The sequence below is a fragment of the Hemicordylus capensis genome, chromosome 2 (assembly GCF_027244095.1).
Source record: "Hemicordylus capensis ecotype Gifberg chromosome 2, rHemCap1.1.pri, whole genome shotgun sequence".
Taxonomy (NCBI): domain Eukaryota; kingdom Metazoa; phylum Chordata; class Lepidosauria; order Squamata; family Cordylidae; genus Hemicordylus; species Hemicordylus capensis.
The window spans coordinates 103,121,945-103,141,746 of NC_069658.1; the positions used below are offsets into that span (position 1 = coordinate 103,121,945).

At 42.3% G+C, this 19,802-nt stretch overlaps 1 protein-coding gene across 4 annotated transcripts in view; it reads right to left on the reverse strand.

Annotated features, from left to right (window-relative positions):
- The window catches only part of PCSK5 (proprotein convertase subtilisin/kexin type 5), a 440,322-nt gene that overhangs the window by 336,064 nt on the left and 84,456 nt on the right, over nucleotides 1-19,802 (reverse strand). For all 4 annotated transcript variants that reach the window (XR_008315836.1, XM_053294459.1, XM_053294457.1 and 1 more), the window contains exon 3: nucleotides 3,264-3,377. Coding sequence is in view for 3 of the 4 variants with exons in the window: in XM_053294459.1 (XP_053150434.1) it covers nucleotides 3,264-3,377 (114 nt within the window). In the remaining variant the exon portion in view is untranslated. The remainder of the gene's footprint in view (nucleotides 1-3,263; nucleotides 3,378-19,802) is intronic.

Consider the following 19,802-nt stretch of genomic DNA (forward strand, 5'->3'; position numbering starts at 1 on the left):
GTTGTGAGAGAGGGAGAAAAAAATATCTTAGTCCACCCTCTCCACTCCATGAATAATTTTATACACTTCGATCATGTCTCCCCTTAGTCGCATCTTTTCCAAACTAAAAAGCCCCAGATGTTCTAGCCTTGCCTCATAATGAAAGTGCTCCAGGCCCTGATCATCTTGATTATCCTCTTCTGCACTTTTTTCAGTTCTATAATATCCTTCTTAAGATATGGTGACCAAAACTGTACACAGTACTCCAGATGTGGCTGTACCATAGATTTGTACAAGGGCATTATAATATGCCTTGGGTATTTAAGAGAGCGTCTTCTTCATTACAAGCCCCACCACCCATTGAGGTCATCTCAGGAGGTCCGTTTCCAGTTACCACCAACTTGTTTGGTGGCTACACAGAGACGGGCCTTCTCAGTCGCTGCCTCGAGATTATGGAATGCGCTCCCTGCTGAGATACAATCCTCCCCATCTCTGGCAATTAAAAAAAAACAAAACACCTGAAAACCCATCTTTTAGCCCAAGCTTTCTCAGCTTCCTAGTATTTTTGGGTTTTAATCTCTGGTTATTCTTAAATTGTTAAAGTGTTTTTAAGTTTTTGTATGTGTTTTTAACTGGTTTTATGTTATTGTAAACCACCCAGAGACGGAAGTTTGGGGCAGTATACAAATTTGATAAATAAAATAAAATTTTAAAAAATAAAACAAACAAACAAATAAATAAATATCAGCATTTTTATTTTCAGTCCCCTTCCTAATGATCCCTAATATAGAACTGACATTTTTCACAGCTGCCACACACTGAGTCGACACTCTTAATGAGCTGTCCAGCCACTTCGAATCACACTTACAGCATTGAGGGAAGCAGCCCCTCCCCTCTGCTCTATGGTTTCGTTTGGATGCAAGTTCACATGGCATGCCTATGTGTTTTCCTTCTAGCCAATGGCGGGGGTGGGGGAGATTACTAAATACAGTAGCTAGATCTGCATTTCTAAAGAGAGTATCCTCCTTATGCTAATGTTTCTATGTCAGTGGCTCACACTATTTGCTCTGGTGTTTTCAGAAAAAGTAGCTTAAAGCTAGCATTTTAAAAACCTGGAAATAACTAGAGATAAGCTAGAATTCGCAAGACAAAGCCCAATTTGTGTGTGGACTGGGTCCAAGGATTTCGAAGGGAATTTGGGGTAAGTTTGGCTGGTGTGTGAACGCACAAACTCTCTTCTGAAGGAGATTCGGGGTAGAAGCCCTGTCTCTAAAGCCTCCTGGTCAGTCACTGACAGCTCAGATCTCATCAGTGTATTGGGGAAGTTGGGGTTTTTCACCCCAATATGCATCTCTTTACACTTGCTTACATTGAAATGCCTTTGCCATTTTGCATTGAAATGCCTTTGCCACTCTCCCAGTTTGGAGAGATCTTTCTGGAACTTCTCACAATCTTTTGTGGATTTCACTATCCTAAATTGTTTAGTATCATAACTAAACAATAACGTAACTTCCTTCTTGCCCAAAGACAGGAATCCACAGCCCATCTTTGAGGCCCACCCTTAAGGACAAACACTTGAAATTCTGAGATTGCCTAACCAGGCACCTGGAAAGGGGAAAAAGCTCATGATAGATGAATGCAACACCCACTCCCTGACTCTCCAGGCGGGGCTGCTGCAGGATCAGGAAACCTGGAGGACAAAGCTGAGAGAGACCAACCCCACCCAGTTTATCTAACCAGATTTCCATCACACATACTAGGTCAGCATGTTCATTCACAATCAGACTGTGGATGAGAGATGTTTTGCCTTTTACTGACTTGGCATTCAACAGCAGAACCCTAATCTTAGAGGGAGTGTTCCAAGAGCTCCCTGGGGCCACAGGTTTGGGAGAAAAGCTGGAAAAAGGAACAGACCTCAATTGTCTGGACCATTTCCCCCTGTAAAGGCCTGCCCAGCTCCCACCGCCATATCTCCCTCTTCTCGCTACCTGTGAAATCACCACGCCCAGGCCATCCCCACTCTTCTGCTCTCCCAGAAACATCTCCCCAGTCCAACCACTCCCAGCTCCTCTGTTTCAGTAAAAAACAGGTCCCCAGCTTCTTCAATCATGCAGCTCTGTCTTCTAATCTAGGAGGATACCAAGGTCCTGGATAAAAACATGGGGTGTTCCTCAAGTCTTCTGGGAACCCCAGTCTGCTCCCCACACCCAAGGCTGAGAGCTATAAGGACAAGAGTCCTTCAGCTCATGCCAAGAGGCTCACACCCCTGGTGCAGCCTGGTCTTTTATAGCTGGTAAGGATCACCTGGAGGGGTGGAGCAGCAGAGGCAGACAAACAGACAGGGCCACCAAAGATGATTTCTCCTTACTTCCCTCAGGCCCTGGTGCAGCCTGGTCTTTTATAGCCAGCAAGGATTTGAGGTTCAGTCTGGTGTTATGGCAAAATCTCTGTCTGCTGTTAATTTTTAGTGTGAGATTTGCTCCATGACATGTTTCTGTCCTCAGCGGACTGTTCTCTGGTCTGACTCTGTGCATTCTGCATTCTAGGTGATGTACACTCAGAGTCAGGGGCACCTGTAGGCCACTGTGTGAAACAAGATGCAGGACTAGATGGGCCGGATCCAGCAGGACTGTTATTATATTCTTTGTCAAAGGTATGCTGCTGTTGCTATGGAGTAATTGTGTGTGTCTGGAGAGCACCCTGCTCTATCTGCTATAATAAAGAAACTCTGCTTTAATAAAGAAATGTGAGCCATGATGTTATTTGCACTCACTATACAACTACATCAAGGTATCCATATGGGCCATTGACAGGAACATTATTTTAAGTATTTCACTTGTACCACTTCCTGAAATAAAAGGCTGATTGGTTTCCTTACAGGTACAGTATTTTTCCTCAAGGGGCATTATCATATTTTCCTAGTATCATAAAATTAAAAGGTTTCTGTCACCACACTCATAAGTAAAGACTTTATATAAGTTACATGGATAGCAATCCCTAAAAGCACTGTATCATCACACTGGGATCTATTTTAACTTTAAGAAAATAAGAGTTTTAATTAATTAAGCATAGCATTCCTCAAGAAAAGTAGTTTTTCTGTCCTGAAATTGGTCTCTTTTCCCTCTGTCCTTATAGTACCTGGTCATGTATCAGTAAGTATATGTTCAAGTTTGATTGCCTTTATTGCTTCACATAACACAAACAAGAAGGTGCTTGCACACTTTTCTGCTTACAATTAAAGTTGTCACCAGAGAAAGAGAAACATTACACCTAATTGAACTTACCATATACCACATACTTGGCCATTTAGGATCATTAAAATATATGGATTGGGTGCCACCAGGTTTGTAATCCCTCTTTATCCTTCTTTTTACAACCTGCTGTTCTATCCATTCAACCTGTAAATGAGAAAAATATATAGCACCAATTAACTACTTTATTATGGATATTCTAAAATGCAAATAAAAATCTAATATATTGCTATTATCAGGAGCTAAAGTCATTTTCAGGTGCAAAATTCTTTTCCAGAGACTTTTTAAAAAAGAATATAGTAAGGATATCAGTTTAGATATGTTATAAGCAGGCCTTCACCAGATACCATCATTTCCTAAAAAGCATGCGTTTGATTGTTGTGCCACTATGTGAGCAAGATTATAATCAGGAAGGTAAAATATAGGGAATGGTACACACAGGTCAGTGATGTCTACCTTTTAAAACCAAGATTATGTGAAATCAATATGGAATATAAATGTGAGGGTGGCTTATGACAAATACAATTCTAGCAGGACACCTAATTTTGAATAGTTAATTATGAGTGAAGGTGAAAATGTTTTAAAAACCTACCCTGGTCTCTAGCCTGTATTTCAGTTCTGTGTATTCAGAATCTTTGATGACTGTTCACAAGATAAGAAATTGACTCTAGAAACAGTATGCGACTTTGATTATCTTCCTTTGGCATCCCTTCTATATTTCTTGTTGCAATGCTTCTCACTGTCCAGCTCTTTACTTTCCTGGCAAACATTTACATTTTATAGAAAATGTGACTTCTGAACAGTCATCTGTGTATGTATCTTGACAAGTGGTCCTATTTGCAGTGAATTACTACTTATTTTTGTTCTGTTTGTTTTTGTGTAGAAACTGCCATAGTTATTAAGGAAAGCTTTCTGTATATATTACATTGGATGTTGATGGGAGAAAAGAAAGCAAAACATTACAGCTTTAAAACATACATGAATCAATTTAAATCAACAGCAATAAAAAAAATGGTTACAATTTCCTGTATTAAAAATGAAATGCAATGACTATACATTCAAAGCACATCAAAAGAAACCTATATTTTTACATAAAGTAAGTGTAGCACACAACAGTTTCCAACAATACAACTTCTATTCACATTTATATTAGTGATGTGAACGTAACTGGGCAGGGGAAGTTCAAAGGCGGGGGCGTGATTAAAAGGGGGGGTAGAAGTACCCGGCAAATGGGCGCACATAGGGCACATGCACATCATGCTCACTCATGCGCACGTGATGAACACACACATGCACACCAGGTACTTCCGCTTACTTCTGGTCCAAGGAGTGGATAGGGTGGCAGGGAGGTACGCTGCCGCCCTGCCAGACCCGTTTGCAATGGAGCACCAGCAGGGAGAAAGTGGAGGGAGGGGTAAGTGCACCCTCCCACACCCTTAAAGTCAACCCCCACTCCTTTAAACCAGCAGAACCACTGGTCGTTCAAACTGGTTCTGAGGCCCATAAGGGGCCTCTGAACTGGTTTCATGCACATCCCTAATTTGTATCTCTAAAGTTAACAGAATGCACAAATGAATCACTTGCTGCAGTGCAAATTTACTTTAGTTTACTTCTGTCCTAATCTAGTTCTAAGACTTGTGAAGTAAACTGCAAACATTTCCAGGAAATTCATTGCACTTTCATCCTGCAAACATATTGATCTTTCCTGTAAATATCACCCAGTTTGTATTTCTAGGATTTAGCAAGCTTCCTGTTTTGGAGTCTTTTGGGGGTGGGGGTTAGCAACTGAGCTTGCAGAGCCAGTTGCATCATCTTGGGCCAAAAAACTAGGGCACTTTGCATATACATGACAGCGCAATTAACAATAAATAAAGCCTACATGCATTAGTAAATAGTTTTAAATTTCAAAAACACTGGGTTGAATTCAAATTCAAATGCCTCTTGGGTTGAATGAAGGGAACCTTTGGATCAAACTCACTGGAATCCTCCAGATTTTGCAACTGGTTCTGTCTCCCAAACCCTTCATGTGAATAGAATATTTTCCAGCTCATATATCTGTTCTGTGTGTGTCCTTGCTTAGCTTTTCTCATTTATCTACTTTATACATAACTCATCATGCCCAAGCATAAAGCAATTGTACTACACATGAGATAGGGGGATGCTACAAAATTGAAAAAGTATTGACGCTTTTGAACTTTAGTGCTGGAGAAGACTTTTGAGGATACCATGGACAGCCAGGAAAACAAACAAATGGATCATAGAACAATCAATCCAGAATTTTCACTCGAGGCACAAATGACCAGGCTCAAACTATCATACTTCAGACACATTATGCGAAACCCCAGCTCCCTTGAGAAGTCCATAATGCTGCGATAAGTGGAAGGAAAGAGAAGAAGAGGATGACCAGCAGCAGCAAGGTGGATGGATTCAATTGCAACAACAATGATGAATGCACCACTGAAAGACCTTAAAGGCCAAGTTGAAGACAGATCATCCTGGAGAGACTCTATCTATGTGGTCGCTAAGAGTTGACACTGACTTGATGGCACTAAATCAATCAATCAATCAATCAATCAATCAATCAATCAATCAATGGCATTCTTTGAGATGGTAGGTGGATATTCTATACAGTTTATATAATATCTAACTATCTAACTATAGTATCTAACTATCCCTCCAGTGACTGTGGCTGTCTATCTTACGTTTCTTTTTAGATTGTGAGCCCTTTGGGGTCAGGGATCCATCTTTATTTATTTTTATTTCTCTATGTAAACTGCTATAGGGACTTTTGTTGAAAAGTGGTATATAAATATTTGTTGTAGTAGTAGCAGTAGTAGTAGTTTCCCAGCAAATCACTGCAACCCAGCTGTTCCAGATGCTTTGGCAAATGCATCGACAGAGTCTACAAGATCACAAGGGGAATTCATACACTAATCAAGTTTGGATCTATTACTGCCTAGGCAGACTTACCAGAATTGAATACAACAGACAGCAGCTTATGAGTAAGAACCAAGCTCAATTGGAACAGAACATCAGAGGCACAGATAGTTTCATCATAGGATCATTCTCTCCTATTGGTCAGTTACCTTCATGTATTAAAGCGGAACACAAATCCCAACCAGTAAGAACCCAAATGATTTTGATCTTGCTCAAAATAATAAATTAAACATAAATAACTGATCAAATGATCAAACCCGTTCACCTTGAATGTCATAATGCAATATAGTGTTACTGGTGAAGAACTGCTCAGGCACAGTTGATTCCAACATTAACCAATCTTTACTGAACAAATTGCTTATACAGACACAGGAATGCTCATATAGTTAAGGTGGAAAAATAAATTAAACATTCAGCCATTATAAGCCAGGAATATTATAAATGTTAATGAACTGCATTCTGCCTCTTAGGGCACCAGGACACCATGTGTCTCATGTTACTGCGTTGTGCTGCTACCTGCTATGCTCTCTCACCATCACTGGGCATCACCAGCTATCTGATCACCCCCCTGCCACTGCTACCAGTCTGCCTCCTTTTGCCAGCCATGGCGTAATCTAATAATTGCACAGCACTGGCTTGCGCCAGCATGCTGATATCATTAGAGTGTGATGCAATTCGGTCCAGCAAAGGAAGACAGGATGTGCAACTGGGCAGCATGTGAGAGCAGCAAATGGCAGGCAGTGATGGCAACCCCACCCCCACCCCCAAATCTCATCCCAGGGCTGCCCTCAACATTGCTACACTACTGTAGTAAATTCAGTCACGATGTCAGCCTGTATATTTGCCTTTGACAATGACGGGTTGTGTGAAGTGCTTGTGGTGTCTCTCTGTGTGTAAGAGAAAGCATTAGTGATGTGCACGGACCGGTCCGGAGGCCATTCTACAGGCCTCCAGACTGGTCCGAGCATGGGCAGTTTGTGGTCCGTGCGGACTGGGGTGGGGGTTCCTTTAAGGGTGGGGGGAGGGTGTACTTACACCTCTCACCGCTTTTCCCCCTCCGGCGCACCTTTTTTTGTTAGCAATTGGGGCGTCAGGATACCTCCCTGCCGCCCCTTCCCCCTCTCGGCTGCAAAAGGCTTCAGGAAGCCTTTTGTGCATGTGCACGTCGCGCATGTGTCACGTCTCTGCGACATGCGCGCGTGTGTGGCCACGCGTGTGTGGCCGCCGTGCACACATTGTGGAGACGTGACACACACGCGCGACGTGCATACGCGCAAAAGGCTTCCTGAAGTCTTTTGCAGCCAAGAGGGGGAAAGGGCGGCAGGGAGGTATCCTGACGCCCCAATTGCTAACAAAAAAAGGCACGCCGGAGGGGGAAAAGCGGTGGGAGGGGTAAGTACACCCTCCCCCCACCATTTAAGGAACCCCCACCCCAGTGCCAGACCACAGCTCTGCGGTTCCGTACACATCTCTAGAAAGCATTGCTTGTGGGTTTGTGCAGGGCTTGTACAAATTGTCTGATCTTCTGAACCTTTTCAAAAATAAGGCTTTTTTGCTTAAGTAGTTTGACACTGTCCAGACAGACTAGGGCTGGAAATGGTGTCAGTATATGAACACATGGATTGTTCTCATAGTTTGTTTTGTTGCTCAGGTGAAAATATAATCTTATCCATTAGCTGTTAAAACATTTGCCTGAGATTGTCACTGTGAGAGAATGGATTTATCTTTCCTATCTTGTACCTTTCTGTTCTTCTCTGTGCTACTTGTTGCTAACTGTGTGAGAGCTTATCTCTTTTAAAGTGACAGGTATATTGTAGCAAATGTGCCTATAAGCATTCCTCCTGCCCATGTGTCATGTATGTCAACTCTTCCTCTCACTCCAGGTGGCTGGCATAATAAAGTCAGCAGGTATGAGCAAAATACTTTTACCTATGGATAAGTAAGATGTTAGTAGATACTGATGTTGGAGCCATCTTTTGCTCTCCATCTTTTGCTCTCTCTCAGGTGCTGTCCATAAGACAAACATACAGCAATAGCAATAGCAATAGCACTTACATTTATATACCGCTCTATAGCCGAGGCTCTCTAAGCGGTTTACAATGATTTAGCATATTGCCCCCAACATTCTGGGTACTCATTTTACCGACCTCGGAAGGATGGAAGGCTGAGTCAACCTTGAGCCCCTGGTCAGGATCGAACTTGTAACCTTCTGGTTACAGGGCGGCAGTTTTACCACTGCGCCACCAGGGGCTCTTGGTGCAAGCGATGGCTCTAACTCTGGAGCCACCACAAGCATAGGTGGAGGCACCTTGCTCATACCTGCTGACTTTATTAAGCTAGCCACCTGGCATGGGAAGAAGAGTGAGCTTAAGCAGAGAGAAGATGACTGACATTCTCTGCAGCGCTCTGGTGGAAAGAGGGCTGTGGGTCCACAAGAAACCTCCCATGTCCCTGCACTGAAGGCTCCTTGTGCAGTGGACTGGTTGCAGAAATGGGGAGCAATTTTTGCAGTGCTTCCCTCCCTCTAAAAACCATTTCCACTTTTACAAATATATTCCTGAGGGCTGCACAACACTCAGTATTTGCTTTTTTTATTATTGTATTATTATCTGCTTTTACTCTGTAACCTGATTGTATTATTCTGTAGTTGTTTTATTTTATTTGGCCGTTGGCCATAATAAAGTGGATGATGATGATGATGATATTTATACAAGTGGAAAAGGCTTTTGAATGGAGGTGAGACATGCAAAAATCATCCCTTCCCCTATGCTCCTGGTCTGCTGCTCAAGAAGCCCTCAGTGCAGGGACACTAAGGCTACTTACAGACCCACAGTCCTCCTCCTCTGGCTGGAGGATGGTGAAGATTGTTAAAAAAATTCCCAATTTTAGATTTTACAACCATACATAAAAGAGCATAAAACATACATATTCTAACTAATATATGCACATATTCTAACTAATCTAATTATTTACCTGTCACTTACCAGAGCCTCAGTTCAACTGCTATTCCTGGCAATTGATTGTTTTTCAAATTCCCAAAGTTAAAAAGGTATACCTTTGGACGAATGACAGGCCACATATTTTGCACCTACAAAAGGAGGCTATTCCCTCATATGACCCTTCTGAGGCAAGGCTACATTTAGTCATGACCCATATGTTTCCCATCCAGGACACTGCAAGGCTCTTCACATGCTTATAATTAGGGTAGCACAAGTGCTCTACCCTAGTTCAAGAACTGTGCTTACTCCTGTTTTGTGATGGTGTGCTAGGGAAACAGCAAGCGTGGAGGAGAAGGAAGGGATTGTCTGGGAGAGAGGAGCTGGATTGCGTGGCAGTTCCTTCCCAGTAAAGTGCTGGATACAAGAGCTGCATAGGACAGCACCATCCGAACCAGCTTCTTGTTACTAAGATAGCTTGTTTGGGGGCTCCCAGGAACACCCCATACCTGTTTTGGAGCTACAGGCTTGCAGTTTCCACTTTTGCCTTTTCAGAATTCACAGGATTGTGGGTTCACCATTTGATTTGCATGAGCTGACTCATGGGGTATGTCACCTGGCAAGTAGCCTGGGAAAAGATGGCTCTAGGTCTAAGTTAACCCAAGATTGCAGAAGGACTATCCTTGTGCTCACCTCTCTGATTGTCTTTCAGGTGGAGAAGCTGAATTAGGCACGAGTTAATTAAGCACTATTCTTTTCAAGAACTAGCCAAATACCCGCCCCTTTGGATCCGTTCAATCCTATCACCTTCACAGGAAGGAATAGATAAGAGGTAACACACTCATCTCCTTTGCTAACAAAGTGCTAAGGGCTCGCTTGGGGTCACGAGAAGCAAGCTTATTAAAATATTCCTAGACACTCCCAAGGTCTCCTGAAAACACCAGATAATCTCTGATACACTCATTTCATTTCATTCCACACAGGTTTCTCAAATCTATCCATCTATTGTGCTGAAAGAGCACACCCAGCAAAGTTGCACAGGACAAGGATGAACTCTTTTGTCTATTTCTATTGTCACATTTGTCCACAGAAAGGTGTGGTCAGCATGCTGCCTCAGGGCAAGATGCTGTCCATTTCTAGTCAAGACACAATCAATCAGAGTGTCTTTTCCTCAGATTCACAATTTGTGTGTCCATATGTTTAGGCATTGTTCACTCCATCTTGCCTTGCTGGGACTTTTGCTCCTGTTCCACTTGTTGCCTCCAGATCGGTCATTTTTCCAAGTCCAATCTGTGCAACACTCTTGGTTGCAAGATACTGGCCTCCCGAGATCAGACCCCCTTTGGATTTTACCTGGCTCCCGGATCCTTGTGTGGCGCTTGGTTCCCCACTCTTGCCTTTTGCCTTCCTGCCTGTCCTGGAGGATAGAGGTCCCTCAGCATCAGCTGAGCAACAACAGTCCATTTATCCCACCGGATGGACTTGGGTATCACTAATCTCTCTCTAAAACATCTTGCTCCCCTCCTCTCTCTCTCCCTCTAAAATCCACAGCTGTCCTCTAAGACTGTTTCTCTGGTCTGCCTTGAGTGGACTTATTTCTAATCTCAAGCCAAATTGCCTCTTTGTGAGCTGTAACTTAGTCCTATTGATTTGTTAGTCTTGTCAAATAAAGTACAGCCATCCCTCACTAACCACGGGTTTCCCAGTCATGGTTTTAAGTATGTGCTACTGGGATGGGAAATTGTGGCAGGTCTCACCAACCGTGATCAGTGTATCTGCGGTTTGGTGAGATTTTTTGGCAATTTGGGGATTTGTGATTTGGGGGGATTGGGGGGATTTCTGTGGGTTCAGGGGTGATTTGGGGGTGGGTGGTGATTTGGGTGGGGTTGGGGTGATTTCTGGAGGTCCCCCTCACTCCTCTTGCTAACTATGGCTGATCCTGGGTGGTTTTTTTGGTCTTTTTTCTTTATTTTTTGGTTTTTCCCTGACCACGATTCCCCTAACCACCTGTTTCCAATGCATTTCTATTGCTCTCCAACTATGGGTTCACCAACTGCGAGGTTTTCCTGCAACGGAACACTCATGGTTGGTGAGGGATGACTGCACTGAATTGCCTATTAATCATATTTCATTTCCTGTACCCCTAAGCCCTAAATAAACCTGATTCTGTTTTGAACTACACACTCTCTCTGTCAGTTCTTTCTGAGACTTAAGCTTTGTCCAAATTTATTCTGAGGCAGGCTGATCCATTCATGCTTGCTAGTTCCTCACACAAGCCCAAAAGGTAGTCTGGGATGTTTGCCAGTTCCCCAGGAGCAGTGCCATTAACATTCACTCTCCTAGACAATAAACTTCCTCCTACTATGATCTTGCTATTTCCCTCACACACAATCACAACTTGGGAATGCACACATCTCCTAAATCTACTACTACTGCTACTACTACAAATATGTATATACCACTCTTCAACCAAAGTTCTCAAAGCGGTTTACACAGAAAAATAAATAATACATAAATAAGTTGGTCACATATCCCCAAAAAGCTCACAATCTAAAAAGAAACATAAGGCAAATACCAGCAACAACCACTGGAGGAATGCTGTGCTGGGGCTGGATAGAACCAGTTGCTCTCCCCCTGCTCAACATAAGAGAATCACCACTTTAAAAGGTGTCTCTTTGCTCAGTTAGCAGGGTGATTGTGATTGTGTTATGTGTGTGTGTGTGTGTATAAATATATGTGTGTATGTGTGTGTGTATGTATATGTCTCTCTCTCTCTCTCTCTCTCTCTCTCATGCTGTCTCGTTATATATAGTTATATATGCACCAGTAGTGCACATCAATCATTCTAACATTCCAAGTATTTCCTACTAAACAATCAGCACTGTTCACCCCTTGTGTCTCTTGAGTAAGCTGATCACAGACAGTACCTTGCGCAAGTCCATCAGAGGCCCAGAAGCATTAACCCAAAGGGTCCCTTATACAAGTGTAAAGTATTTCCTCTCATGTAAGCCTCCCTGGTTTTCACCATTCTCCCTCCTTCTGCACCCCACTCATTTTGCATCCTATTTCAGTTAGGGGGATTCCCTGGCCTCAGAAACAACTTTTGAGGCCATGATGGGCTGAAGTGCGGTGTGTGTGTGTGTGTAAAGCTGCACTGCACAAGCAGAGTTCCACATGCATTTATGTGGCCCACAGGGGCGTAACTAGGTTGGAGTGGGCCCTGAGACAAGATTCTTAAATGGGCCCCCCCGCCGAGAAATTTTATAATAATAATAATAATAATAATAATAATAATAATAATAATAATAATAATAATAATAATAATTCAATTTCTATACCGGCCTTCCAAAAATGGCTCAGGGCGGTTTACAAAAAGAAAAAGGTGCCTCTTTGCCCAGTTAGCAGGGGACTTTTATTCTCACATTTCTGTCCTCATTCAAAACATACAAAAAACAGATGTACAAAATTGAGCAAATGAGAAGACACTAGAAACACTAATTATTAAAATGGGCCCCTTGCTGCAGATTAGCAAAGGAGACTTTCAACCATGCAGGGTGAGCCTATGTTTGTTTTCTCAGAATTCTGAACAAATTCAGTAAAGTTTGATTCCAGGAGGTTTTTCACACAAGGCTTTTAAAGCCCTTTAACACACATCTCCTCTGGAATGGAGGTGCTGCATTCACATGTTGGCCAGATTTACCCTAAGGGGAAAAAATATAAAAGCACAACACATGCGTCACAGTTCTCACTCAGACCTGGGTTGCAAAACAACTTGAACATAAGTGTATTTATGAATGAATGAATGAATGAATGAATGAATGAATGAATTAATTAATTAATTAATTTGTTCCAGAAGTTTTTGTAACTTCCTGCCATGAAACAAGCCACTTATAGGACTTTTTAGAGGGTTTTTTTTAAGCCAGCAAATTTCCCAATCAGTTTTAAATTAAATATTCAGAGACTTCTCAGTCTCCCCACCCCCCATCAAAGCCCTATGGCAAGCAGATCCCTACCTGTAGGGGGTGGGGGTAACCACATAAAGGAATTCATATTCTACCTGGCAAAGGCTGAGCTATCTGGCCTGGGAAGAGGGTCTGCTGCAGAAAACTGTAGTGGCCACTCTGACTGCCAGCCTTCTTCCTGGGGCTTGCCAGCCTACTCGAATTCAGGCTTCACTGAGGCCTACACGGAGGCCTCCCTGGAAGCCCCGCCCACCCACCGATCAGCTGAGAGGCGGGGAGAAAAGCAGCTTGCCTGCTGCTTTGATTGCTGACCAGGACGACAAGCAGGAGAGAGGGCAAACAGCGCAAGTGGCTGAAGGGTCTTGGGGCTGGGCAGGGGGCAATGGGGAGTCATGTGAGGTGTCTCTGGGGGGTCCCTCAAGGCAGTGGGGCCCCAAGACGACTGCCTCCCCCTGCCTAATGGTAGTTACGCCCCTGGTGGCCCAATCCATTATATACAGAAGTTGAATAAAACCGTTGCCTAAATTTTAAAACCCCTGAAATGCAACAACCTACACATTGTATTTAATGGATACTTGCATTGTTCCACAGTACCTAAGGGCAATCAAGCCCAGTTTCTGTGCTGGCATATATTTATTCCTGCCCTGTACTGCCTTATATATTTTGTCATCCCTAAAACTGAAGCAAAGCAAGTACAATATTTTGATAATCAAACATAAATTTATTCCCAGCTGGATGTAAATTAGTGCAAAAAGCTGAAACAAATCTAGCTCAGCACACTCTATGTGTTCAGTGCCATGCAGGGATTAGTGATGGGGTGAGCTGCTTCTTTTGGCTTTTTAAATGAGTTGCACACTGTGCTGAACCTGTTTAAAAATTGTTTTTCATAATTGTACTGATGAAATGCCCACACATATAGGTGGAGCCACCCAACCAAGCAGGAGAATCATTGTGTTCAATTTATCAAATGTATGTTTTAGTTTGTATTGACATGATGGAGTAAGGAGGTTGAATTTTTCACAACAAAAACATGTCAGTTGGTTTTGACCTGGGCTGTATGACTTAAGTGTACAGCTGGACTGAACAGTTATTTTAGGGTAATGCCATCTATTTCCTTTGAATATTTTATGAGTGCAAAGGCACACTTCACTGTCCAATAGCTGGTGTATTTTGGAATAGACCGATTCTGTATTAAAAGGATCCATTTGTGTAAAAATGTTTTCTTTTGAAAACTATCCATGCTTCCTAGCTCATATCCCCTGAAGGAAAAATCTCCGGAGTAATTGATTATACAGATCCTCATTTCTTGCAAAAAGGAGATGCTGTGAAAACAAGGCTTTAAATTTTAACATTTCTATGAAGTCGCACTTAGCTGTAGGGGTAACAGTGCACATTTCCCCATTCACTTCAGTTCCAAATATTCCACTTTTCCATTTCCTGAATGCCTAGAAATCAAAGCCAAGACAGATTGAAATCCAAATAGCTTAAAACAAAACAAAACATAGTTTCCAATCATCTTAGAACTTAAAGACCCATTCTGTGCTCAGTGCAGCATTTAATAAAAATGCCACTAGTGCAACTGATTTAGTGCAACTAACTCAGCTAAAGGCTATTTTTATTTATTTATTTTTATTACGTGTCTATACTGCCCTATATGGCTCTGGGCAATGTACAACAAAACAAACAACCATTAAAAACAATCAACCTAAGAAAATATAAAACAAATTTTAAAAGTTTAAAACCATTCAAGACCAGTTAAAAACATTTAAGAACAATTTTAAACCCTTGGAAGGCCAGGCCAAACAAATAAGTTTTCAGGGCTCTCTTAAAGGCCAAGAATGAGCCCAAACTACGAATTTCAGCTGGGAGTGCATTCCAAAGCCAGGAACGGCTGCAGAAAAAGCCCGGCTCTGAGTCACCATCAGATGTACCGGTGGTAACCGGAGACGGACCTTGACAGATGACCTCAATGTGCAATGGAGATCATATAGAAGAAGGTGCTCCCTAAGTTAACCCGGACTAAGCCATTCAGAGCTGTAAAGGTAATAATAACCAGCACTTTGTATTTTATCCGAAAACATATCGGCAGCCAGTGTAACTGTTTAAGGACAGGCATAATATGGTCTCTCTAGGTTTCCCAAGAGACCAGTCGGACTGCCACATTTTAGACTAACTGAAGTTTCCAAACTACATACAAAGGCAGCCCCATGTAGATCATGTTGCAATAGTCAAGCCTGGAGGTTATCAGCTGATATACCACTGTTTTGAGATCGTTCTCTTCAAGCAGTGGACACAGCTCTGGAAAGCGCTCCTGGCCATAGCCTCCACCTGAGAGAACAGGGTGAGGCCTGGATCCAAGAGCACTCCCAAGCTGTGTACCTGTTCCTTTTGAGGGAGCATAACTCCATCCAGTACAGGATCTCTCAAATTCCGATTCCTCACAATGAGCACCTCCATCTTGTTTACATTCAGCTTCAATTTGTTGCCCCACATCCAGCTGATTACTGCCTGAGGATAGGCATTTAGGGAACTAAATGAGGGTAGGCATTTAGGAACTGAGGGTAGGCATTTAGGAGAAATAGATTTGGATGTCATAAGCATACACCTTGCACCAAATCTCCTGATGACCTCACCCAGTAGTTTCATGTAGATGTTAAAAAGCATTGGTGACAGAATGGAGCCCTGAGGGATTCCATATGATAGTTTGTTTTTGTTTAAAAGGTGAAGAGCAGAATAATAATATGTAACCTCTTCAGGGGCGTAGCAAGGTTGGAGTGGGCCCAGAAACAAGATTTTAAAATGCCCCCCTTCACTGAAGCTCAGCTCATGAAGTAAAGAAATCTTAATTGAGGCTGAATAGTGGTAACAAAAAGCAGATAGATAGATAGATAGATAGATAGATAGATAGATAGATAGATAGATAGATAGATAGATTATGTGCCACAATAGAACATCATCCTGAATTATTTTTTAAAAGGTTTTGTAAATTGTGGATGATGCAAGTCATTTAATGGTACTAGAGAAAGGCATGCTGTTCTGGTAGCTCCAGGTCTTAACACTCACATCAATTTTGGAGGATGAATACAACTGAAGGAAGCCCGGGCGTGTGCGCGGCTGGGGGAGTCAGTCATGTGACTTGCCTCTGGGGGGCTCCCCAAGGCAGTGGGCCCCCAGACAACTGTCTCCCCTTGCCCTATTATAGTTACACCCCTCTTCATAAAGTGAAGCAATTTACCTTGACCCTTCCACTTACATTTATGGAATAAAGGCCTACACACAACTGTTTTCTACTGAAGGAAGTGTGTGTGTGTGTGTGTGTGTGTGTGTGTGTGTGTGTGTGTGTGTGTGTGTGAAATAGATTCATCAACAGGTCCACAAAGCACGGTGTGCAGAAATGTATAGAAGCTATGTACAATTTTGCTTTTTTTCCAAGATAATTGATTAGGGATCCTCTCAGGCTGTTCATTAAAAAGATAATATGCACAGTAAGTACATGCACAAACAATTCCTTCTCTCCAAATCTAATAGTCCACATCTCATCTTTTACTTCCAATGGAAAGCATTCAGACCTTTAGTGGAGCAGTGCTCCATCAGCAGAAGCATCTTCTGTGAACTAAAGGATCCGTTGTGTAAGTACAACACTCCTTTCACTGATAGAGCACTTCTCCACTAAAGTTCTGGATCCTGTCCTATAACTTTGGTGATACAGATAAAGACATTGCTGATCACTGTGAGTAGAAAGGACAGCTTTTGAGCATGCTTCTGCTGTGTAACATTTGGCATTTGGGATTATTTGATATGAAGAAAATGCTCCAAAATGTTATAATATTGTGTAATTAACCTAAACTCACTAGCCAATGACATATAAATAATTCCACAGTATAATGGACCTTGAAGTCTACATACTGATTGTCTGGGTCCTGAGCTGCCAGCTCAAGGTGACACAGCCTTGGACAACACAACTGGAAAGAGCATGCTGATACTTAGCTCCTTGGGCTTGGATGGCAAAATCCCTGAGAGCAGCCAACTGTAGTGGAAGTGGGAGAAGTTAAAGAGGCAGGATACATGGGTACTCTCACAAAAACAGAAGAGACTCAGAGAAATGCGGGGGCTGCACTGGGCTATTTAAGGAAGGCATAGGAAATGCTGAGTATGGGTAGAGTAGATGTGGCAGAGCAGCTTGCTTTGGCTCCTGGAGAGGGGCAAGGCATCATCACCATCTTCATCATCATCATCTCAACAACCCAGACAAAGGACAATATTTATACCCTGCCCCTCAAGTACACTACTGCTTGGGGCAGCTCACAACAATAAAATAGATACAATATCCAATAAAAGCAATAAAATTAACCAAATTAAGTAAGCAAGTTAAAAGTTAGGTTAAAAACCATGATCCGTATTACATTTCAAATTAAAAATTTTAAAAGCTAGAAATTGAGAATTATAAAAACTAAAGAACCTACCAGATATAACCACAGAAGGGGCATTAAAAAGCTTATTTTAAAAGATGTGTTTATAGCTGTTTTTAAAAAACACTTAGAGAGGGAGCATGGCAAAGCTCTTCAGAGAGGGCGTTCCAAAGCCAAGGGGCCAGAATCGAAAAGGCCCTTTCTCTAGTCCCTGCCAAGTGGATCTCTGTTAGTGGTGGGGCCATGAGCAGGGCTTGAGATGATAAACAGAGGGCCCTGGCAGGTTCATATGGGTGAATGAGGTCCGACAGGTACCCCGGCCCCCAAGTTGTGTAGAGCTTTAAAGGTCAAGACCAGCACCTTGAATCTAGCCCAGAAGCGGACTAGTAACCAATGAAGCTGCTGCAGGATGGGTGTGATACTCATGAAGCGACTTGCACCCACCAGCATCCTTGCAGCAGCATTCTGGACTTATGGATAATCCAAAGTGGGAGGGGGCTGTGGAGACTGAAATGACTGGAGTATGGATACTAATAGTTAGCATTAAAACAACTATTCCAAGTGCAATTTATTACAGAGATTTGGTAAATACATATCCCCACAGAAATTTGTGGTTTAAATACATTATTGGCCTTTAAGAGAGCCCTTAAAATGTATTTGTTTGGTCTCGCCTTCCAGGTTTTTAAACTGTATTGTTTTAACTGTTTTAAACTGTTTTAATTGTTCAGATTTTACTGTTTTATGTATGATATTTGAATGACTTTATTCTGTTTTTAGTTTGTAAACCACCCAGAGCTGTTGGATTGGGCGATGTAGAAATTTAATTAATTAATTAATTAATTAATTAATTGGCAAGCTCTGAAAGACTGGACAATCATTCCAGTCTGTGATCTGCCTGCTTCCCTATCTCAATGTATTGTGTGCTGTAGAATATAAGTGCAAGCAATTACTAACCCTGCAAGCAAGAAAACTATTTCCTGCTTCCTGACAAAACAACTTACAGAATGAGGTCATTCTCACAACTGGGCGGGCAGGGCAGCGGGCAGACAGGTTGAAGGCTTCCCAAACATTGCCTTTGAAGCCTGATCCTTGCCTAGTGGAGGCACGCTTTGCACTCCAACATGATCAGCCCTGCTCCATGCAACGCAGAGCAGGGCCAGTCACTCTGAGGTTGGGACTCATTGTCCCAGCCTCCAAGAATCCCACAATGCACCGTGCAAATGTGCAGTGCATTGTGGAGATCCCCCCAGTGACAGGCTGTACCTGTCAGTGTTGCAGCACCAGCTGAAAGCAGCTGGTGCTAACAATCAGGGGAACATGGTTAAGGGAGTGTTACTCCTTTGATCTCGTTTAAGAGTTGGGCTTCTTTGGCAGGTTTGCCGCTGAGGCACTGCCGGGAGCTGGTTGCCTCCCGTGGGATCCCATGGGCAACCTGTGGTCTTGGCTGCTCATGAGAACAGCCTCAGAATGTAATAACTAGCAGTCTGTCCAGGAAATGCAGGCAAAGAAAGGGGGAAGGGAAACAAGCCCAAGTTTGGTGGTATGTATAACAAACTGAAACAATGATTTCATTCCATTTTCTATTAAAAGTTAAGAATACACTAAGGCAAATTATAACTGGAAAATGCAAGTATATGTGAGTTGGGGAGGAAGGACTGTGAGCAAAGTGAATAATAGTTGGAGACTGCTGACACTTAAAACTGAGATTGATCTGAAAAACCAAAGCTAACAATTCACAACTGTTGTAGATTTTGTAAGAGAATGGAGAATTACAGACTGGCCACAGACGTCTTTCAAAGAAGAAAAAATACTGCAGAGTGATATGGCAGGGAACAGTCCACCAAGAAGAATAAAATAATAATAAAAAGAGAGGGAGGAGATAGAAACAAAGAACAAAATTACAAAAGTGATAAAGATAAAAACATTGTATATTGAAGGAAAGAAGAGAAGGGAGAAAATAAGGCACTGGCTGTTAGAAAATCTTAGATAAGGTATCCAGGTTCAGAAAGCAGAAATTGTTTTATGTTAGAAAAGAAACTGTAGAAACTTTTAAAAGGACAAATGAAAGATAAGAATGTGAGTGCAAAGACAGAAATTATGTGAGGGGAAAATGCTGACATTAAACAGTGCCTACATTAAGAACAGCTATCAGTTTGCAAAGTTCACAAAAAATACTCAATGTAAGCAAAAAAAAGTATTGTATAAAGAAAAGAATAAAAAGTTGTTAACATGCCACAACCACTACCCTCTATAACAGGGGTCCTCAAACTGCGGCCCTCCAGATGTTGCTGAACTACAATTCCCATCACCCCTGACTACAACTTATTG